Source organism: Ornithorhynchus anatinus, chromosome 13, assembly GCF_004115215.2.
Source record: "Ornithorhynchus anatinus isolate Pmale09 chromosome 13, mOrnAna1.pri.v4, whole genome shotgun sequence".
Taxonomy (NCBI): Eukaryota; Metazoa; Chordata; class Mammalia; order Monotremata; family Ornithorhynchidae; genus Ornithorhynchus; species Ornithorhynchus anatinus.
This window is the reverse complement of record NC_041740.1, coordinates 19571528-19595266: the sequence shown is the minus strand read 5'-3', so window position 1 is coordinate 19595266 and position 23739 is coordinate 19571528. Positions and strand designations below refer to the sequence as shown.

General features: G+C 47.1%; 1 protein-coding gene across 1 annotated transcript in view; it reads left to right on the top strand.

Annotated features, from left to right (window-relative positions):
* The first annotated feature begins 3105 nt into the window (after positions 1–3105).
* Positions 3106–23739, top strand: part of PLXDC2 (plexin domain containing 2) — a 236243-nt gene continuing 215609 nt past the window's right edge. Inside the window, exon 1 of the mRNA XM_029077538.2 lies at positions 3106–3247. Coding sequence (XP_028933371.1) covers positions 3121–3247 — 127 coding nt within the window. The 5' untranslated portion in view covers positions 3106–3120. The remainder of the gene's footprint in view (positions 3248–23739) is intronic.

The window sequence follows — 23739 nt, the reverse complement described above, 5'->3', positions numbered from 1 at the left end:
TGGGTCCACTCTGATTAGCTTGTATCTACCCCAGCACTTAGTAAGGTGCCTGGCACAAAGTAAGCACTTAAATTCCATTAAAAAAAAGAGGCAGAAGGAATAGGAGAAGATAGTGCTCAAGGGACTTGGGAAGGAGAGACACTCTCTTAAGTACTATTGTCTAGGAGTCATCCAGTGCTTAGAACAGTGGTCTGCACACAATAAGCGCTTAGTAAATGCCATCATTATTATTATCCAAGCTTCACCCCTCTCTGATCCTGAGGTTCGCTTGAAGCTTGCCCCCTGCTGGAAATGTCCTATTTAAACACACAGAAGATCTTGTCATTTGGGGATTACCGCGGGGAGAGTATCTGGTTTGAAACTGGGGGAGTTAGTTGGGCTCTTTGGGAAGAATCGAAATAGAATCGAAATTCTATTTTTGCTTCGTTTAGCGCTTACAATGTGCCAGAGGTAGACATGTTTGGAGATAGGTTGGTTGTTATATTGTACTCTCCCAAGCCCTTAGTACAGTGCTTTGCACACAGGAAGCACTCAGTAAATACCGTCAAATGAATGAATGATACAACCTAATCTGGATGGGCACAACCCATGTCGCTCATTCATCCATTCAATCGTATTTGTTGAGAACTGACTGTGTGGCAGAGCACCGTACTAAGTGCTTGGGAGAGTACAAATCAACAGACACATTCCCTGCCCCTCGTGGGTCTCACACTCTTCATCCCCATTTTAAAGGTGAGGTAACTGGGGCCCAGAGAAGTGAAGTGACTTGCCCAAGTTCACACAGTAGATGAGTGACGGAGCCGGAATTAGAACGCAGGTCCTCTGACTCCCAGGCCCACGGTCTTTCCATTAGGTCAGGCTGCCTAGTATTTATTTAGTACCATGCAGAGCATTGTAGTAAACACTTGAGAGGGTACAATATAACACAGCAGACATGTTCCCTGCCCAGAACGAGTTTACAAACTAGAGTAACCTGGGAATAGCAAAGAGTGAGAGCTGGGATTAATCCCAGACTAAGCCCCCTTTTCCCAGACTAAACCCCCTTTTTCCCCATTCTAAGCCCCGCTTATCCTCAGCTCCCCCTCCCCTCGTCACCCCGACTCGCTCCCTTTGCTCTACCCCCTTCTCCTCGCCCCACACCACTTGTGTATATATGTACATTTCAATAATTCTATTTATTAATTTTGATGCCTGCTTAATTTGTTTTGATGTATGTCTTCCCCCTTCTAGACTGTAAATCCCGTGTGGGCAGGGATTGTTTTTATTGCTGAATTGTACTTTCCAAATGCTTACTACAGTGCTCTGCACACAGTAAGCGCTCACTAAATACTATTGAATGAATGAATTTGAGTGCTTACTGTGTGCAGAACACTGTACTAAGCACTTAGGTTAGTATAATATAATGATATAGGGGGAAGCAGCGTAGCTTAGTGGATCGAGCCCGGGCCTGGGAGTCAGAAGGACCTGGGTTCTAATCCCAGCTCCACCACAGGTCTGCTGGGTGACCTTGAGCAAGTCCCTTAACTTCTCTGTGCCTCAGTACAACCTCATCTGTAAAATAGCAATTAAGACTGTGAGCCATCTCTTGGCCAGGGTCTGGGTCCAACCTGCTTTGCTCATATCTACCCCAGCACTTAGAACAGTCCTTGACACATAGTAAGCGCTTAACAAATACCATGATGATGATTGTTCTCACTTGTGAGAGGTCTGGGGGAGGAGGATGGAGAGGAGAAACTGACCAGGCATCCTATGGGAAAAACAGACTCTCCCCTCCTCCTTCTCTCCCTCTTTCCCCCTTCCCCTCCCCCTTTCCTCCCTCTTACCTCCTCTCTCCCTCCCCTTCTTTGCCCCTTCTTTCCTCTCTTCCCTCCTCTTCTTCGCCCCTTCCTTCCTCTCCTTTTCTCCTTCCCTCCTCTTCTCCCCCCTCCTCTTTCCGCCCCTTTTACTCTTCCCTCTTCTCCCTCTCCCCTCCCATTTTCTCCCTTCCCTCCTCTTCCTCCCTTCCCACTTTTCCCCTTCCCACCTCTCTCCTTCCCCTTCTTTCCCCCTTCCTTCCTCTCCTTTTCTCCTTCCCTCCTCTCCTCCCACTTTCCCCTTCTCCCTCCCACTTTCCCCTTCTCCCTCCCACTTTCCCCTTCTCCCTCCCACTTTCCCCTTCTCCCTCCCTCTTTCCCCTTCTCCCTCCCTCTTTCCCCTTCCCTCCTCTTCTCCCCCCTCCTCTTTCCTCCCTCTCCCCTACCATTTTTCTCCCTTCCCTCCTCTCTCCCTCCCTTTCTTTCCCCCTTCCTTCCTCTCTCCCTCCCCTTCTTTCCCCCTTCCTTCCTCTCTTCCTCTCCTTTTCTCTTTCCCCCTCCCCTCCCACTTTCCCTCTTCCCTCCTCTTCTCCCCCTTCCTCTTTCCTCCCCTTTTTCTCTTCCCTCTTCTCCCTCTCCCTTCCCTCCTCTTCTCCCCCACCCCCTTTTCCCTTCTCTCTTATCCCCCCTTCTTTTCCCCTCCCCTCTTCTCCCTCTCCCGTTCCTCTTTCCCTCTCCCCCTCCCTCTGCCCCCCGTGCCCTGGCCGTGCCCCCCGCCCGCTGTTGCCGCTGGGGGGGTCGGCGCCCTGGCCCAGCTCTTTTCCTCCAGGAGGAGGAGGAGGAGCAGCAGCACGAGGGGAGGAGCAGGAGCACGAGGAGGAGGAGGAGGAGGAGGTGGGGCTGGTGTGGGTGGGCGGGTGCAGGCGGCTCCCGCGGCTCCGGCTCGCAGCCGGCTCAGCCCCCAACTCCAGCTCGGACGGGGACCGACCCGGCTCCGTGCCCGGCCTCCGTGCCCAGCCCCCTGCTCGCCCGCCCGGTCCCTCGGCCGGCATCCGGAGGGCTTCCGGGAGGCGGCGGCGGCGGATCATCCAGTTCCGAAGGGGGGGGGTGTTCCTCGTGGGCAAAGTTGCCGTTGGGGGAGGTGGCCCCCCGGCCCCCTCCGGCGCCCCCCGGCCCCCTCCGGCGCCCCCCGGCCATGGCCCCGAAGTGAGAGCGGGCAGCAGCAGCAGCAGCAGCGGCGGCCGCCGCCCCCCGGAGCCCCCGGAGCGCCCGGACCCCCCCGGCCCCCTCCCCAGGAGCCCCCGGAGCCCGGAGCCCGGCCGGCGGGATGGCGAGGGAGCGGCGAGCCCGGTGGCCGGCGGCCGTGGGACTCGCCCTGCTGGGCCACTTGTGGGCCGCTGCCAGCCGGCCGGTCCTGGCCCAGGCCCAGGCCCAGGCCCCCCACCCCCACCGCGGTAAGACGCCCCGCGCTCGGGCCCCCTCGCCCTCCCCGCGGCTGTCCGGCCGTCTCATTGTGTGTGTCATTGTGTGTGTCATTGTGTGTCCGGGATCTCCCCTTTCCCCCACCTGGGCTGCAAAGGGGCGCCCTCCCCCCTTGCCCTCCCTGGCTTTGCCCTGACTTTCCGAGGTGCCCCCTGCCCCCGACGTCTGATTGGTCAGCAGCCTTGGCACCTGGGTGACCACCCCCCCCCCCCGACACACCTGCAGCCCCCTCCCCAGAATCGGGGGACACCCCCACCTCCACCAGCCGCAATTCCGTCCTTGGGACCCCTGCCTCTCCCGGGGGCTTCGGCTCCAGCTGGGAAAATCATCATCGTAATGATAGTACCAAGTGTTTACTATGTGCCACGCACTGCCCTAAGCGCTGGGGTGGATGCAAAGTGGGGAGGGAGGCGGTGGCAAGATAGTTCCCCATCCCCCTCCCCCACAGCCACAATTCCGACCTTGGGACCCCTGCCTCTCCTGGGAGCTTCGACTCCAGCTGGGAAAATCATCATCACCATAATGATAATATTGGCTAAGCGCTTACTATATGCCATGCACTGCTCTAAGCGCCGGAGTAGATGCAAATTGGGGAGGGGGGCAGTAGCAAGACCGCTCCCCCCTCCCCCCCAGCTCACCCAACCCGCCTTCCCCCCACCCCCAGCCACAGTTCCGACCTCAGGACCCCTGCCTCTCCTGGGGGCTTTGGCTCCAGCTTGGAAAATCATCATTATAATGATAGTATTGGCTAAGCGCTTGCTATATGCTACGCACTGCTCTAAGCGCTGGGGTAGATGCAAAGTGGGGAGGGGGGCAGTGGCAAGACCCCTCCCCGATCCGCCCCGCCACCCCAGCCACAATTCCGGCCTTGGGACCCCTGTCTCTCCTGGGGGGCTTCGGCTCCAGCTGGGAAAATCATTAGAATGATAGTATTGTCTGAGTGTTTACTATGCGCCACGCACTGCTCTAAGCGCTGGGGTGGATGCAAGTGAGGATGGGGATGGTAGCAGACCCCTCCTCATCCCCTCCTCACCCCCAGGTCGGGGGGCTTCTCCCCACCACCCTTGTCACGCTGGAAGGGAGAGCTCGGGAAACCCCGAAGCCTGCAGGCGCGGTGTAGACGGGAGCAGCTGGTGGTGTAGACGGGCGCAGCTAGAAAAGTGAGTCGATCCTGTCGGTTCCTTTCCCCCCACCTCCGGAGAGGTGGAGAGGACTCCGGGGTCCCTTTCGCCCTCCCTGGCCGAGCCGGTGTGAGGCGCATCTGGGATAACGCCGCATCCCCGAAACCCAACAGAAGAGCAGAAAGGGGTTAATCCAAACCTGTTCGCAGCTCGTGCGAGAAGTAAAAGCAATCGAAACTTGAGCCGAGCCCCCCCCCCCGACCCCCGGTGGAGACGGGACTCTTCCAAAGAAAGGAAACGGGCCTTCAAAAAGAGGGGGGGGGAATCCATGGGAACATGGGAATTCCAGGACTGGTTGCTGGTTGCGAAGCTTCAAGTTCTGACAGCTCCGGATTCCCTTAGTCCCTTGGAAGACGGTTTGGAGATTGCATTTTTGTAGTCATTTGGCCAAGAGCCTTGAATTCTGGCAGGCGGCAAGTGGGAATTCGATAATAAACAGGTCTGGTTGAGGGAAATAAAAAGGGGGTTTCACAACCAGGGGTTGTGTAGATTTTGGGGGGGGGGGTGCTAATTAGTGGACTTTTTTGGTCCACTAGAGGGCAGGCCAGTTGTTAATTTCATTTCTGAGCCTAGGATTCTTTCAGATTAATCGTCCTGCAATATTTAGCTCCTGGCTGGAATTTCATTTGGCTAGTTATCATCATCCTCTAATGAAAAAGAGTCCGGAGTCCTTATTCTCTGTCCCCTTTTAGTGTGTGCGTGTGTGCGCGCGCGCCGATAATTGATCGAATATGAAATTTATGTAAAATCCAGCCAGTGACCCAAACCAAATGTTCCCCTGGAAAGCCAATCAACAATTAAAAGCCGGTTTCCCGCCTGCGAGGATTTACGAACTGTTCTTAAGCTCCCACGAGAACCCTTAAAAAATGTTACTTCATCACAGTCCTTTGGAATGAAAAGATCATTATCGTGTTTTTCCTTATTGAATCTGATCCTAGAAATGTTGAGAAGTGATTTATGTGCCTCTCTGAATCATGACAGCCTTCCCATACAGCTGAGAAAGGTTTGGAACAATTTCTCTTGGAAAGGGATTTTTTCATATAAATTTCGAGCACATCTGTTAAATTTATACTCTGCTGTCATTCTCGTTTCGAGATCTGCTGGAGAAAGTGTCTAGAAACATTGATTTTTTTTTGCTTTGAGGATTAAAGAAGGGGATTTGATTCTCTGAAGTAATCATAAATTTAAATGGGAAAACAGACATGTAAACATTCGAGGAGTTATTTCTCTCATTGGAGACTAGGTAGTAAATTCCTCGCGGTTAATGAAACTACCCCAAAAAGAAAGGACCACATTTTGTTGATTACACTTTCTAGATAAGCAGAATAAATGAACATATAAGCGGTCAGTCGCAGCTTGTTCTTGTGGCGCCTTTAAGCTTCTCTGCGTGTGTCCTTCCCGTTTCTCTCTAACTTGTTCCTTCCCTCGCTTCACTTTTCTTTGCCTTAAACACATGTTCTGAACCATGGCTAGCTTGCGAGGGTGATGACTTTGAAAGCATCCCAGTTGACAGACGCTAGCCGGGCTGTAAGCATTTAATTCACCCCCTTCCTCTCGAAAGACAGACTCGAGAAACCGAAAAGGGCCGAAGGAGATGGGATCTGTCGCCTGGAGAAGAGAAGGGTGAGGGAGACTGAACTAGCTACCTTCCAGTCCCTGAAAAGGAGATTTAGAGACTAGCTTTTCTCCGCTTTTGGGCAAGACCAGATTTTAGCTGGAGAGATTTCGATGGGACAAAAAAGAATGTCTCAGCTCTTGGGATCCTAAAGCACCAGAACTAGACTGTAAACTCCTTGTGGGCAGAGAATGTGCCCCTCCACTTCATTATAATATACCCTCCCAAGTGCTTAGTACAGTGCTCTTCACACGGTCCGTGCTCGACAAATATGCTAAGCACCTGGGAGAGTATACTATAACAACAGACACATTCCCTGTCTACAGCGAGCTGACTGTCTAGTTCCTGTTCTTAGAGAAAGACCAGACACTATTCTGTGGGGAAGAGTCATTATTTGGAGATGGGGATTGTACTAGATGACCTCCCAAGCTCAAGGAATCCCAAAGGATTCCATGAAATTATAGGATCATTTTCCATGAAAATAAGGTTCAAATAATGAATATTCACCTAATGGCTCTTGGCCGCGTTCAACTTCTAATTGTATGTGAGGTTGCAGGTATTCAGGTCTGAATGTCCCCACAAAGCAATAGGTGGAAGATGGTGTTTGGAATGCATCGTGACGAAGCTGCACATGATGATGAAGTTTGATTATGGAAAGGAAACTTCTCCTGAGAGTGAAACATGCTTAATCAGCTCTAGAACTTGCTGATCTTTTTTTGTTATTGAGAGTCGCTTTGCTGTAGGAAAATATTTTTCAAAATGCTATCCCTCCCTCTCTCCAAAGAAGGGAGACAGGACGATAGGAGAATAAGAATGAGAAGCAATATGGTTTAGTGGAAATAATGATAATGATGGTATTTATTAAGTGCCTACTATGTGCCAACCACTGTTCTAAGCACTGGGGTAGATACAAGGTAAACAGCTTGTCACACGTGGGGCTCACAGTCTTAATCCCCATTTTACAGATGAGGGAACTAGTGCACAGAGAAGTTAAGTGATTTTACCTAAGGTCACAAAGCAGACACGTGGTAGAGCCGGGATTAAAACGCCCGACCTCTGACTGCCAAACTCGGGCTGTTTCGACTGAGCCTGCGAATCAGAGGACCTGGGTTCTAATCCCGCTTCAGCCACTCGTCTGCTGTGTGACCTTGGGCGAGTCACTTCACTTCTCTTTGCCGCCATTTCCTCATCTGTAAGATGGGGATTAAGACAGTGAACCCCTTGAGGAGCAGGGACAGTGTCCAACCTGTTTCGCCTGAATCTACTCCAGCAGGCAGTACAGTGCCTGACACCTCGTAAACCTTCAACAAATACCACAATTACTAGGATTTGTTATTATCGTGGACTTTATGGGAATGCGGATTCTGATTTCAGCCTAGCTCTTAATTTGTGGTGGCCTCATTGACTCTCTGACTTGAGACACTGTTCATATGGACATTGGGGTTATGTGTAACCGAAGTCGGAGTTCCTCCTCAGCTTGACCCCACTTAGGCAGAGGCCGGGCCCACTGCTTACCCACCCACCCACCAGCCCCCGCTGGAACATTTTCTTCGTAGCACCTTCGAGTTTAAAACTGGCTCCAGGCTATCGCCAGCGGTGGCATAGGGGCCCCCACTTCCATAGCTTGAATAAAATAATAATAATCATAATGGAATTTGTTCAGCACTTACTATATGCCAGGCACTGTACTAAGCGCTGAGGTGAGAACAAGCAAATCCGGTTGGCCACAGCCCCTGTCCCATGTAGGGCTCACAGTCTCAATCCCCATTTTACAGATGCGGTAACTGAGGCCCAGTGAAGTGACTTGTGGAAAGTCAAATGGCAGGCAAGTGGCGGATCCGGGGTTAGAACCCATGACTTTCTGACTTCCAGGTCCATGCTCTATTCCCCTACTCCGATTCGTAGGCACTCCTCAAACCTTCCAGGAGATAATGTCCAGAGTAAGGTAAGCATTCCCGTAACCAAAAGGGAATATGATAGAGCATTGGGCAATAGAGCATTGGGCAAGGATGATCTTTAAAAAGGGAAAAAAATACCTCAGGGGTTATAGTGAGAGGAAAAGCGATATAAAACCAATTAACTGACAGAGGATAAGCAGTACCAATTTACTGGCTCAAATATCCCAGCTTTTGATACACACCAGGATAGCAACAGATCATCCCAAACTGCGAGTTAAAAAATCTCACTGTGATAAGAACTTGGTGTAGGTTGGCTGGGTCTCACAGTTCTGGTTCAGGCACAGGGAAAGATCTCTGGCTCCCTCTCTGTCCGCGTCTTTCTCTTTGGTCATCAAAGAATGTATGGCCTGGCTTTGCTGCAAGTTACCTCCAGCTTCTTCCTCTGTTCTTAAGAGTCTCCTTTTGTTCTCCTTGCATTCCAAAGTATTTTGACAGCTCTCACTACCTCCTGCCCTGTCCTCGTGATCCTCTCATTACCTCGGTTTTCTCCTGGCTTGAGCTTTTTTCATCTCTTCAGCCTGTCTTACGGGAAGGGGAAGTGTCCTTGCCTAGCTTTATGCCAAATCGGTATGGATCCTGCTGCTGTATGGCCAAGCCCTGAAAACCAATAAATCCCAAATTCAGGGCAAATCACAGGCTTGCAGGCTGGACTCCAGAAACCATGACATTATTTCTCCCTCCATCTCCCTTCCTCTGTCTCCATCTACGTTCCTCTCTCTCCGTCTCCCTTCCTCTGTCTCCGTCTCCCACCTGAGCTGAGCCATGTCTGACCTCTGTGTAAAGAAGGTTGTTCTAAGGCTAAATAATAACCCTCCTCTGAAGAGTGATACTTATTTCATTCTGTAAGAGCATTCTTCCAATCTTGGGAAAATCCTGTAAATGTCAAATGCTCTCACTAACCCATCCTCTTTTAATGTTTTTTAATGGCATTGTTTAAGCACTTGTGATTGGCCAAACACTGTTCTAAGCAATGTGATAGGTAATAGTAATAATTGTGGTATCGGTTACACCTTTACTCTGTATCAAGCACTGTTCTAAGCACTGGGGTGCAAACTAATAAATTTGGATGCCGTCCATGACCCATGTGAGGTTCACGGTCTTAATCCCCGTTTTTACAGATGAGGTAATGGAGGCCCAGAGAAGTGAAGTCACCCAGCAGACAAATGGCAGAACCTACTCCACCACTTGTCTACCGTGTGACCTTGGGCAAGACACTTGCCTGCAAAACAGTGGTCACAATGCATGTCTGGCAGGAATGGGGATTATGTCACCTTTGCCTCAGTACCAGAGCAAGAAAGGCCAGCATGGGGAAGGAGTTGTTACTGTCAGTTGCCTACAGGTTGTCTCCTTCTAGACTGTTAGCTCCTTGTGGATGGGGTCATGTCTACCAACTCTGTTGTGAAGGCACATCTCCTCCAAGAGGCCTTGCCTGACTCAGCCCTCTTTTCCCGTTCTTCAACACCCTTCTGCATCCCCCTGACTTGCTCCCTAATCCCCTCTCCCAGTCTCACAGCACTTAGGTCCATATCTGTAACTTATTTATTCCTATTCATGTCTGTCTCCCGTTCTAGATTGTAAGCTCATTGTGGGTGGGGAATGTCAGTTACATCATTATATTATACTTGCCCTAGCACTTAGTACACTGTCCGGCTCACAGTAAGCGCTCAGTAAATATGATCGACTCTCTCAAGTGCTTAGTACCGTGCACTGCACATAGTGAGCGCTCAAATGCTATTGACTGATTCAAGGGTAGGATCTGGTCAGCCTTTCTTTGGACCAGCTCAGAGGTGGGAAGTTGATCGGCAGAGAAAGGGAGGCCTACAGTGTTTCATTTCTACGTTCTCGTAGTTTCTGGTTACTGTCCAACAGGCAAGACTGTGCCAAATTCAAATGGAATCTATTTTGATTTCAACTCCCTAGGTCATTCTGATTCCAATATAGTCATTTTTAGTATTTATAACTTTGATATTCGTTAAGTGCTTACTTTGTGCCCAGCACTGTCCTAAGAGCTTGAGAAAGTACCAGATATTTAGATTGGACACAGTCTCCCATCCTCCATGGGGTTCATGGTCTAAATTGAGGGAGTAGAATTTCATCTCCATTTTTCAGATGAAGAAACTGAGGCATGGAGAAGTTGCAACTCACCAAAGAGGTTGTGCGTGAGTATGGGGCTCAGAGGAGCTAGGGTCTAATCTCAGTTATGCCTCTTGCTGTTTAATTTCACTTCTCCACCTCAGTTACTCCATCTGTAAAATGGAGATTAAATCCTACTCCCTCTGTCTTAGACCGTGAGCCTCATATGGGACAGGGGCTGTGTCTAACCTAATGAACTTGTATCTGCCTCAGTGCTTAGAACAGTACTTGACACACAGTAAGTGTTCAAGAAGTACCGTGATAATTAAGACTTGAGCCCTGTCATGTCGACAAGTCAACTTGGGCTCGGGCCCAGCTGACAGACCCCCCAATGGGGAAATGCTGTTTCCGACATTCCGTTGTGCTAAATGAATTTTCAGCCTGCCCTGACACAGGGAAGGCATTGGGAACAAGAGGACAATGACTTTTGATACCCGTCATTATCAGTGAGCAGAATGCAATCCTGGGTGCCCTTGGGTACTGAACATATTAAGTAGTAGACAGTCACTGCCTTCAAGGAGCTTACCATCTCAAAGGGGACACAGGCAGACAGAATTGAGAAGCTGCGTGGCCTAGTGGAAAAAACACAGGCCTTTAGACTCTGAGCCCATTGTTGGGCAGGGATTGTCTCTCTCTGTTGCCATATTGTACATTCCAAGCAGTTAGTACAGTGCTCTGCACACAATAAGCGCTCAATAAATGTGATTAAATGAATGAAGTGGTAAGGACCTGGGTTCTAATCCTGGCTGCGCCACTTGTCTGCTGTGGGACCTTGGGCAAGTCAATTTAATTCTCTGTGCCTCAGATACCTCATCTGTAAAATGGGGATTAAGACTGTGAGCCCTATGTGGGACAGGGACTGTGTCCAACCTGATGAGCTTGTATCCACCCTGGAGCTTAGTGCCCCTGGCCCCTAATAAGCGCTTAACAAATACATTAAAAAAAAACCTACAAGTCTCCGTCCTCCCACAAAAAAAACAGTGCCGTGTTTTGCAGAATTGGTAAAAGTCCCATGACTCTAAGCTTGGCTACTTGGATAATTAATCATATTCATTGGGCACTACCAAGTGCTGAGCACTGTACTAAGCCCTTGGGAGAGTACAGTGTAACAGAGTTGGTCGTCACATTCCCTGCACACAAGGAGGTAACTTACAGCCTAGAGGGAGTTAATATGAGTTTCCCGCTAGGACGGCATTAAAAAGTAAGAGCTCTGAATCCAGACAGCAGCCAGTGTTCAGACAATACACGGAGCGGGTTATTTTCAGCCGAAGCATTTATGGATCGGAGGCTCGGGATTTGGTGTGTTGCAAAATCATGACCTGACCTCAGCCTCAACCCAGTTGAGGACTGAATACTATTTTGAACCCATACATACTTCCACGAGCTGGGTTGCCATAATATAAAAGAAATGGACAAGGCCAAGAAGTCTGTCTTATGTCTTCATTCTTTTTTTTTTAATTTAGTATTTGTTATCTTTCCAACATCTGGTCTTAATTTTCCAATCTCTTCCAAAACAAGTCTGATGCTGCATGAGCTGCAGATGGTAGCTTGGATTCCTTGGGCTGGGAGCGATCCAGACTTCCCTGAAATGTTAAGCCTCTGGGAACTGGGGAAGCAGGGGTTTGGCCCCCAAAAGATTGAGGCTTGTTGACTGACATTTTCATCTTTCCCCCAAGTCTTCCAGCCGATGCTGCGGATACCAGGAACAAGAGGTTGGCACTGGGGAGAGGAGAGTTGGTGAGACTGCCCTCATCAATCAATTGTATTTATTGAGCACTTACTATGCACAGAGCACTGTACTAAGCATTTGGGAGAGTACATTATAATAGAGTTAGTAGACATCTCCCTGCCCACAGTGAACTTACAGTCCAGACAGGGAGACAGACGTTAAAATCAATAATTTATGGATATGTACATAAGTGCGTGGGAGACTGAGCCAGGGTGAATGAAGGACTCAAATCTAAGAGCAAGGGTAAAGAAGGGAGTGGGAGAAGAGGAAATGAGGGCTTCGTCGGGAAAGGCCTCTTGGAGGAGATGTGCCTTCAATAAGACTTTGAAGGTGGAGAGAGTCATTGTCTGTTGGTTAGGAAAAGGGAGGGTGTTCCAGGCCAAAGGCAGGACGTGGGTGAGAGGTCGGTGGCAAGATAGACAAGATCGAGGTACAGTGAGAAGTTTGGCATTAGAGGAGTGAAGCGGGCAGGCTGAGTTATAAGTAGGGAAGTGTTCACCTGAAGTCAAACTTGGTTAATTCGACCAAGCCAAGAGAAGTATTTCTGCATTTCAGGCATTATTTCCAAGAAGCCTGAAGTATTTTCTCCCAGGACCACGTACATAATCCAGGGCACTTAACCTTACCTAATGAATGTAAGACATTTGGTCGAGCTAATTTGAGGGAAGCAAAGGTCATTATGCACAAGTCATAGGTAAAGCAGTTGGGCTGAAAGTGATTGGAGAACATTGGAGCACTCCAAAGGGAAGACGAGTGGTCTCTGACGTCTTTTAAGGTGAGAAGGGATAATGTCTCTGTGGGAGGAGAGGACACTTATTTTTTTGTTTTGTTTTCAAATAGTATTGGCTAAGCACTTTCCTATGTCCTAGACACTGTACTAAGTACTAGGGTAGATATAAGCTAATCGGGTTGCACACAGTCCCTGTCCCACCTGGGCCTCACAGTCTTAATCTCCATTTTCCAGATGAGGAGACTGAGTCCCAGAGAAGTAAATTGACTTGTCACACAGCAGACAAGTGGCAGAGCCGGGATTAGGACCCAGGTCCTCCGACTCCCAGGTCCCATCCTCTTTTGACTAGGTCATGCTGGTTCTCAAGTTGTCAAGAGCGATCAGGAATGCCTACACGGGTATTGAAGTCCCTGAGGATCAGCTTAGGGGTGGTGAAGAAGAGAAGGAAAATGAGAAAATTGAAGGTGGGGCAAAAGGCACTGTAGATGACTATGAATAGTAGTTTAGTGGATGGCAAGAGGCAGAGGATCTGAGCTTCATAGGAAGGGAAGATGGAAGGAGGGGATTGAATGGAGCTTAAGCAGCATAGTGGGGGTTATGAGGTAATTCTAATGACTCAAAGAGTGAAAACCTTAGAAGGCAATAGAGTAGGGAACGATACTTGGGATTTCTTAAGCCATGATCGAAACAGGTGTATAGATTTGGGAGAAAAGTGAGAACCGGATAGTGAAAGTTTACCTACCGAAATCACCAGAAGAACATTTACCTTTCACCATTTTTTTTTTGAAACGTTGCAAATAAGTTAAAACAATCTTGTCAAACTGAATGCAACACAAGCACTCAGATTTATGCCAACGGAGGATTTCCTCTAAAGAGGTGCAATTCTAGGTATAGAACGAAAGTGGCATTTTAGGGTTAGCCGAGTTGAGTAATTTGAAATGACTTGAGAAGTTTTAAGTGGAGTAGTAATGCGATAAGACACTTCTCTTGCTACTAATGGGGACATTTCCTTTTATTCAATCATTTCCAGAAATATGGAATCTCACATCATCATCAATTTTAGGGCGTTGGATAGGATCCATTTGTACCAGAAGCAGCGTGGCTCAGTGGAAAGAGCCTTAGACTGAGCGAGTTCTGAAGAAAGAATATTTTATCAAGGAGGTTTCATGTAAGAAGCATGGCCTAGGGCAAAGAGCATCGTCTTTGAAGGCGGGGGACCTGAGTTCTAATCCCAGCTCTGTCACTTGCCTTCTAGGTGACCTTAAGCAAGTCACTTCACTTCTCTGGGTCTCAGTTTTCTCATCTGCAAATCAGGGATTTAGTACTGTCCTCCCTCCGACTTAGATTGTGAGCCCCCAGGGGATTAACCTGTATCTACCTCAGTATTTGGAACAGTGCTTGACACACAGTACGCACGTAAATACCATTATTTATTATTACCGCTCGATGCGAATGGTCCACTACAAATTGTGCCCGCTCTCATGTCTGAGTGTGTGCGTGCATTCATGTGTGTGAGCACATGCATCTGACCGTGTGACCATGTATGTGTGAGGCTGTGTGTGTGTGTGTGTGTCCTCTGCATGGCCCAAGGACACCATAGGCCCTTAGAGAAGATGCGAGAGCATTTTGAGAAAGAGAAACCTCTCACATTCCAGTAAACTGGTCACACACTCAGGACCTTTTGGAGAGGTCTCGAACAGACCAGAAATCTCAGCTTGTTTATTTGGAGGCAAGAGCCAGCGTTTGCCAGAATGCTCCTGAAAATCCAGTCACAGGACTGGGTCTCATATTCAGAATTACTAACCCTAATGTTTCCCCTCTGCTATAAGGAGGAGGCTATCCTCTTGAAAGGAAGCTCAAATATTTTTTTTGTAAATGGTATTTAAGTATGTACCAGGCCTTGTACTAAGCGCTGAGGTAGGAACAAGATAATCAGGTTGGACACAGTCTGTGTCCCACGTGGGGCTCAGTTTTAACCCCCATTTTACGGATGAGGTAACTGAGGCCCAGAGAAGTGAAGTGACTTGCTCAAGGTTACACAGCAGACTTGCGGTGGAGCTAGGTTTGGAACCGAGGTCCTCAGTCTCTCAGCCCCGTGTTCTTTGCCCTAGGCCATGCTTCTTACATGAAACCTCCTTAATAAAATATTCTTTCTTCAGAACTCGCTCAGTCTGTTTAAGGTTGGGGAATCAACCACAGTCTGTCTCCCCCTCGAAGGCTGTAAGCTCGTTTGGGGCAGGGAACGTGTCTGCTAATTCTGTTGTGCTCTCCCAAGCGGTTAGTACAGTGCTCTGCACATAGAAGGTGCCCAATAAATCCGACTGATTCAGGGAAGTGTTTTAACCCAAACCTGCTCATCAGGGAGGAAGCTCTTCAACTGGGGGAGGTGAATGCGATTTCCGAAGAAAGGAGCATGCTATTTAATGAAGGGTTGGATTAGGAAATGAAGTCCCCAAGGCTACGCTTCCCACTGCTGCTCAGTAGAAGCCCTCGGCTGTTAAAATGCATGAACACGTGATAAGAGCTGGGCTTGAAAGAATAAACCTGAAAGAAGGAAAGATAAAGCCCTGAAGTGAAAACTGTTTAATTGGGGAATCACTTGTCTTAGAGCAATGGAAATGCTAAAAATATTTCTATAGTTTCTAATACTCTTACAAAGCAGTGGATGATTGATCTAAAATCCCTCTCTTCCTATTCTATTTATTTCTGGGCAGTGGGTTAGATACTCTTGGATATTAACTCTTCAGAGTCCCTGGAGGACCATTAAGCAAATTATTGTATCAATATACCAAATGACACTTGAGAGGCTCTTAGGAGCCAATTCATCTTTGCTAAATGCTTCTCTGGCTTTGGAGGGTGGTGGTAGCCCTAGTTCAAGGGATTTCACTCTGCTTCTTGGAGTCCGCTTTATTTCATGAGGGAAGGGGCATTTAATATTTTACTCAGTGGTTTATTTTGTCATTTATTGAACAGTTACCTTGTGCAGAGTTCTGTACTAAGTGAATGGGAGAGGGCAATATAATGGAATTGGTAGACATGTTCCCTGCCCACAACAAGTTTACAGTCTAGAGGGTATGATACGTATGGAGCATGTACTATGTGCAGAGCACTGTACTAAGCACTTGGGAGCGTGCAGTATAACAGAGTTGGTAGTCACGTTTCCTGCCCACAACAAGCTTACAGTCTAGATGGGATGGTATGTATTGAACACTTACAATGTGCAGAGCACTGTATCGAACACTTTGGAGAGCGCAATATAGCACCATATTGGTAGACCCGTTCCCTGACCACAAGGCACTTAGAAGTTAGAGAGCTTATAAAAGAGAAGCAGCGTGGCTCAATGCAAAGAGCACGGGCTTGGGAGCCAGAGGTCATGAGTTTGAATTTCGGCTCTGCCACTTGTCAGCTGTGTGACTGTGGGCAAGTCACTTAACTTCTCTGTGCCTCAGTTACCTCATCTGTAAAATGGGGATTAACTGTGAGCCTCACGTGGGACAACCTGATTACTCTGTATCTACCCCAGCGCTTAGAACAGTGCTCGGCACATATTAAGCGCTTAACAAATACCAACATTATTATTATTATTATTAATGTGAGAGAAATTAATCAATCAGTGGTATTTATTGAGCGCTTACTGGGTACAGAGCACTGTACTAAGTGCTTGGGAGAGGGGAGTATAACAGAGGTGGTAGACATGTTCCCAGGCCAGAAGGAGTTTACAGTCCAGCGAGCTTATAATGTGAGAGGAATCAATCAATGGTATTTATTAAGCGTTGTGTGCAGAGCATTGTACTGAGTGCTAGGGAGAGCACAGTACAGCAGAGTTGGTAGACATGTTCCCTGCCCACAAGGAGCTTACGGTCTAGAGGATATAAAAAGTGAGAGGAATGTTAGCCTTCCCCAGTGAGGGGGTTTTGAACTGCAAGATCTGAGCTGATAGATTTTTTTTCCCCACTTTTTAGAGAGGGTACACTGGTCCCCACTTTTGAATGTCTCTGTTGTATTCTCCCAAGCGCTTAGTACAGTGCTTTGCACAGAGTAAGCACTCAGTGAATACGATAGAATGAATGACTGAAATCCAATGCTAGCCATATGAATGGAGACCACACAACTCCCAGCATGGAGCCAAGACTGAAATGATGGTCACGCTAATGTCCCCCCACCTGTTAACAAGCAAACAGTGATTTGGACTTGGAGAATCTGAGCAGGCATTTCACTAGGGCTGCTTTTCTATCACTCTGCCCAAGGAACTCCTGGAAACACAGATGGCTGTGATCTAGGACCCGGAAAGAAAAAAAAAAGGATTAAAATTTATTCCCCTTAATTTGGGGAATGAGCGCTTGAAATGTTGTAAATAACTCTGCAAATGTTCACTCTGCTGAGTTTTGTAATCAGAAACTGGGATGCACTCTGCATACTTCCTTACCGTCTCCCTTCAGACTGAAAGAGAGGGGCCTCTGTGTCACACAGTGCTTTTTTAAAATGGTAATTGTTAAATTCTTATGCTGTGTTAGGCACTGTTGTAAACTCTGGGGTAGATACAAGTTAATCAGGCCAGATATAGTCCCTGTTCCACATGGGGCTCACACTCTAAGTAGGAGGCTGAACAGATACTGGTTTTTTTTTTAATGGTATTTGTTAAGTCCTTACTGGGTGCCAGGCACTGTACTAAGCAGATACACACTTATCGGATTGAACAAAGTCCATGTCTTTCATAGGGCTCACAGTCTTAATCCCCATTTTACAGGTGAGGTAACTGAGACATAGAGAAGATAAGTTACTTGCCCAAGGGTCACACAGTGAAGCTAGTGGCGAAGCTAGAATTAGAACCCAACACCTCTGGTTCCCGGGCCCAGGCTCTTTCCACTAGGCTATACTTCTTAGGATTGTGGAATTTTAATGTAGTTGGCTGCTGTGGTTTTTCTTTCTTCTGTTCTTGTGTTATGCACCACCCATAATTGTCACCATTATCCTGACAATCTAGTGAAGATGGTCAGATTTAAAAGAACCTACAGATCAATCCATCATTTGTATTGATCACTTGCTGTGTGCAGAGCACTGTACTGAGCACTTGGAAGAGTACAGTATAGCACAGTTGGTAGACATGTTCTCTTCCCATAAAGAGTGTATAGTCTAGAGGGGGGAAACAGTTACAGATAGGACCCAAGAGTAATACCAGAAATGAATTTTGGTGTTTGTTAAGCAATTCCTATGTGCAAAACACCGTACTAAGCAAAACACTGTACTAAGCGCAGAGAAGCTGCATGGCTTAATGGAAAGAGCACGGGCTTGGGAGTCAGAGGTCATGGGTTCTAATCTCAGCGTGGCTCAGTGGAAGGAACACGGGCTTAGGAATCAGAGGTCATGAGTTCTAATCCCTGCTCTGCCTCCTGTCAGCTGTGGGACTTTAGGTAAGTCACTTAACTTCTCGGTGCCTCAGTTACTTCATCTGTAAAGTGGGGATTAAGACTGTGAGCCTCATGTGGGACAACCTGACTACCCTGTATCTACCCCAGCGCTTAGAACAGTGCTCGGCACATAGTAAGTGCTTAACAAATACTAACATTATTAGTCTTGCCTCCGCTACTTATCAGCTCTGTGATGGGCAAGTCACTTGAATTCTCTGTGCCTCAGTTACCTCATCTGTAAAATGGGGATTAAGACTGAGCCCCACGTGGGAAAACCGGATTACCTTTTTTCTAGCCCAGCACTTAGAACAGTACTCAGCACACAGTAAGCTCTTAACAAATACCATCATCATCATACACTTGGGACTCACATTCTAAGAAGATGATTCACAGTGAATTAGTGTTCAGTGTTTTTTCGGATGGTGTCTTTTAGTAGGTGAATCACCTATGCTTGCACTTGGAAAAACAACAGTGTAAAGTTCCCCCTCTGTAATAACATAAGCAGGTTTCTACCTCCCAGTGCCTGGGGAAGGACATGCTATCTGGGTCCTCCTTCAGTGTGTCTGTTAGGTGACTTGCAATTCTTATTCATGGTTGTTTTGTAAATGTGTTGGAGGAATGAAAAAAAACGCATTGTGTAGCACCTGTGCCAAGTTCCCCTCCAATAAATTCCCCAGTGTGCAGGTTTTAGTACCAGGAGCACCTGCTTCAATAAAAGTTTGAAATCACAATCCCTCCTATCTGGAGCTTTGCTTATAGGAAATCATTTAAGCTTGCTTTGGGGGTTAACCTTTCTGAGGAAAGGGTGTGAATTTTGGTATCTAGTGAGAGGCAGAGATCAAGACCACATGTGAAAATGGGTACACAAGAGGTCAGATTCTGAAGGAACACAGACGCGATCCAGTTTTTCAAATGCCATCGATGGATGGTTCCAGATGTCTTCTGATAAAACATCCCTCGGTGATTTTTTTTTCTTTTTTTCTGACTTTGGAGCACTCTGCAGCAGTGAGACAATGTTCTCACTGCCACAAGAGACATGGAATCATTCTTGGGGACTTCTGCGGTTGCTCCTCTTCGACTTCCACCTGGTGGTTCATTTCATCGTGCTGGTTCTCATCAATTTGCCGCACGAATCACGGGCCTGGATTCATGATTCGTTTGAAGAGCCACAGGATTCCCTTTTGCTCTCATTCCCTTTCAGAATTGGATATTTACCTGCCAAGTTGTGAGCAGAAAATTCACTGAGCTGAATCCCATTCCATTTTCTTTAATCCCTTGTAATGACAGTCCACGGTAGCCCTCGCTTTGATGAACAGCTGGAAGAGCTCAATTTGCCACTCGAGGACTCGAAAATGCCCCGCACTAGCCACCTGGAAGAATTGGGATCCGCTGAAATCTAACCTTATCTTTAATGTTCCTGCAAATGACTAGGTTTAGTAGAGCCAGGTCATGAGAGGTAGTATGTCATTCAGGTTGTTCTGTATTTTACACTTCCTCTGTACTCATTCTGAAAGTATCCAAAACTAGGTCCTACAGTGGGCTTGGCATTTTTTTTCTTAATGGTATTTAAGAGCTTACTAGGTGCCAGGCACTGTTCTAAACACTGGGGTAGAGTCATTCGATTGTGTTTGTTGAGCACTTACTCTGTACAGAGCACTGAATTAAGCACTTGGGAGAGTACAGTACAACAATAAACACCCATTCCCTGCCCCTAACAAGCTTACAGTCTAGAGGGGGAGAGACAGACATCAATACAAATAAATAAATGACAGGTATGTACAAAAGTACTGTGAAGCTGGGAGGGGGTGTTGAATAAAAGGGGCAAGTCAGGGTGACACAGAAGGGAGTGGGAGAAGAGGAAAGGAGAAATGCTTAGTCTGGGAAGCCATCTTGGAAGAGATGTGCCTTCATTAAGGTTTTGAAAGGGGTGGAGAGGAATTGTCTGTTGGACTGAGGAGGGAGGGCGTTCCAGGCCAGAGGCAGGACGTGGGCTAGGAGTCGGTGGCAAGATAATACGAGGTAATCAGGTTGGACACAGTCCATGTCCCACATGGGGCTCACAGTCGTAATTCCCATTTTACCGATGACGGAAATGAGGCACAAAGAAGTGAAGTGACTTGCCCGAGGTCATACAGCAGACAAATGGTGGAGCCGGAACTAGATCTCATGTCTTTCTAGCTCCCAAACCCGTGTTCTATCCACCATAGATAGAGCTATGCTGCTCCTATGACGTTTCTGTGTGTGGAAGAAGATTATAAAAGCTAAGGTTTGTTAGGGGCAGTGAATGTGTCTACCACCTCCGGTGTATTGTACTCTCCTAAGCACTTAGTTCAATGCTCTGCACACAGTGCTCAGTGAGTATCACTGATTGATTGGGTTACAAGTTGCGATGGGAGTGATGGTGAAAACCTAACCCATTCTGATTGCTCATCAACAATTAAATCAATACTTAAACCCTATCAATCAATCAATAGTATTTATCGAGTGCTTGCTGGGTGCAGAGCATTGTACTAAGCCCTTGGGAGGGTACAATAACATAAGCAAGGGATGGTGACCTCCCTCAAGAAATTTATAATCTACTGGAAGTTACAATATATTCCCAGTGTTTCGATACAAGACAGAGCAAGTAGGAGCAGCCAATCAATCAGTGCTCTTTATTTTTTTTAATGGTATTTGGTTAAGCACACACTATGTGCAGACACTTTACTAAATGCTGGGATAGATGCTCCACGCACAGTAAGCACTCAGTAAATACGATTGAATGAAGTTGGGCACAGTCCATGTCCCATGTGGAGCCCAGAGTCTCAATCCCCATTTTACAGATGAGGTAACTGAAGCACAGAGAATTCAGTGACCTGCCCAAGGTCACCCAGCAGACAAGTGGCAGAGCAGGCATTGGAACCCAGGTCTTGCGACTCCCAGTCCTGTGCTCTTTCCACAAGGTCCTGCTGCTGCTGTATTGAGTACTTACTGTTTTCCAAGGGCTGTATTACTCTATTCCCCCTCAATTGTAAACTCATTGTGGACAGGGAACAGATTCTTCAGCTCCATTATATTGTATTCTCCCAAGCCCTCCGTACATTGTCCTGCACACGTTAAGTGCTCAATTCCATTGATTGATTTAATGATGTAATTGATTGGGACAGTATAATACAGTAGAGTTGGCAGACGTATTCCTTCCGCACACAGAGCTCATAGTTTAGAAGGGGAGAAAGATATTAAAATAAATTGCTGATAGAAGAGTGGGCTAGGTACCTTGGTGCTGAGAGTGGGGTGACAATCAATTACTAAAGTGGTACAGATCCAAGTGCAATGGCAACACAGAAAGGAGCATGAATAGGAGAAATGAGGGTCTAGTCAGCGAAGACCCCTTGGAGGAGGTGTGATTTTAGTAGGGCTTTGAAGGTAGGGAGAGTGGTGATCTGTCAGATACAAGAGGGGTGGATTCCCAGGCCAGAAGAGGCAGGAGAAACCAGTTAGGAAAGAGACTCCAGACCTCAAACGATCACCAGCACTGAAGGAAGAATCATTGTGGCCTACAAAAGCGAGGTTTGCATAAATGATTTGTGTATCAAAATTGCACTGGACAAAGATTACAAGTTCTAGAAGAATCACTTCCCAAGAATCTACAGCCAACGTTTGCTTCCCACAGCGAGCCGTTCATTTTCCCCGGGACGTGTATACACAACCTAGTATTTCAATTTAATTTAGAGTCCAGTTGTAGAATAAAATTAATGGCTTGTAGCATTTAATTTAAGACCTTCTGTAAATTAGATGCATCATCTAGGGTGATTTTGCTCTGAAGAATAGTTATCCAGTTTAGAGCTTTAATTAAGTCATCAACCGAAAATTGTTCGATGATGACATCGATTGTCTTTAGCTTAATATTCAGCATAAATCAAGGGGGAGCGGGGGACAATTATGACTTTACTCTCCTTTATATCGTGTTTGCCTTCCTGATTTGGGTAGTTTTCTGAAAACGACTGTTGGGCTTTTATAATGGTCTACACTGCACACAGTGGCTGAATTTCTAGATGGAGAAAAAACACAGGAAATGTAGTTGTCAGGGCTGTGATTTCTGGGAAGGGTAAGGAATCCTTACTACTCTATGACTTTAAAACTGTGTGACACTTAGGGCTGCTAGCACTTCCCTATTGTTGTGCCTTGCCTGGGAGGGCACAAGGTAGATTGTGAGGAATCTGCGGAAGACTGGAATCGAGCAAGTGTGCAGCAGAAAAACTCAGGTGTTCCCTTTGCCATTGAAAGTCTTCAACTAAAGAAAATGGTGATCGATGAATGGTATTTATTGAGTGCTTACTATGGACAGTGCACTATGCTAAGCACTTGGAAGAGTACGATGCGATAGTTGGGAGATACAATCCACCAGGGAACTTGTCTACCAACTTTGTTTTATTGTAATAATAATAATGGTATTTGTTAAGCGCTTCCTGTGTGCCAGGCACACTCTCCTAAGCGGTAAGTACAGTGCTCTGCCCACAGTGAGCACTCAGTAAATACCACTGATTGATTCCATTACAAGTTGTGATAGGAGTGTTGGTGAAAACCTAACCCAATCTCATTGCTCAGCAACAATTAAATCAATACTTGACCCTATCAATTAATCAATGGTATTTGAGTGCTTCCCGTGTACAGAGCACTGTTTTAAGCATTTGACAGAGTACAAGTATTTTTGTACCTTTTTTTTCCTCTTTTGGAAGTTACAAAAAGAACATCCAGTACACTGAGCAATATTTTAAAAACAGTGATCCTTTGGACCAGCCTGGCATCCATTCTTCATTAATGAATGATAGTACAGTGTTTGTGTGAAGTAAGAGCTAATAAATACAACTGAATGAATATTTATTTGAGTGCCTCTGTGGGGGGTCACTGTACATTGGTCAACATCCTGTGGTGGCTTAGTGGTTCAGGCTGCCACCATTTTATCTGGAGACTTTGGCATGTCCCACTTCAACAGTAGCATTGTCTAGTGGTTAAAGCACGGACCTGGGAGCCAGAAGGACCTGGGTCCTAATCCTTGCTCTGCCACTTGTGTGAACTCGGTCAAGTCACTTCTCTTCTCTGAGCCTCAGTTCCCTCATCTGAAAAATGAGGATTAAGACTGTGAGCCCCATGTGGGACAGGGACTGTGTCCCTCAGAATCACTATATGTCTCCCCCTGTGCTTAGTACAGTGCCTGGCACATAGGGCTTAACAAATACTATAATAATAAAGAAAACAACACTGTCACCTCCACACTAGGCAAGACACGTTGGAAGGAATATGACTGTAAGCAACAACAAGGTAACTCAAGCAGCTGCTGAATGATGAACTGAAATTGGAAGACTGACAGTAAGAACAGAGAAAGCATTTTAAGGATACAGTGAAACATCACCTCAGATACCACTGTGGCTTAGCTGAAAACCGGAAGTCAATTGTGGTGGATAGCTGACCCTTTTAGAGCAGAAGCTTTGAAAGGATTGAGTGCTTGTCCTCTCCTTCTACCCCAGTTCTTAGTATAGTGCTTGGCACATAGTGAGGACCTAAACCCAGGCCACACTCTACCCTCCTGTAAAGCCAGCCTACTCAATGTGCCTCGATTCGTCTATCTCACTGCTGACTTCTCGCCCACATCCCTCGTCTAGCCTGGAATGCCCGCCCTCCTCATATCTGACAGTCAGTTATTCTCCACCCCCTTCAAAGCCTTATCGAC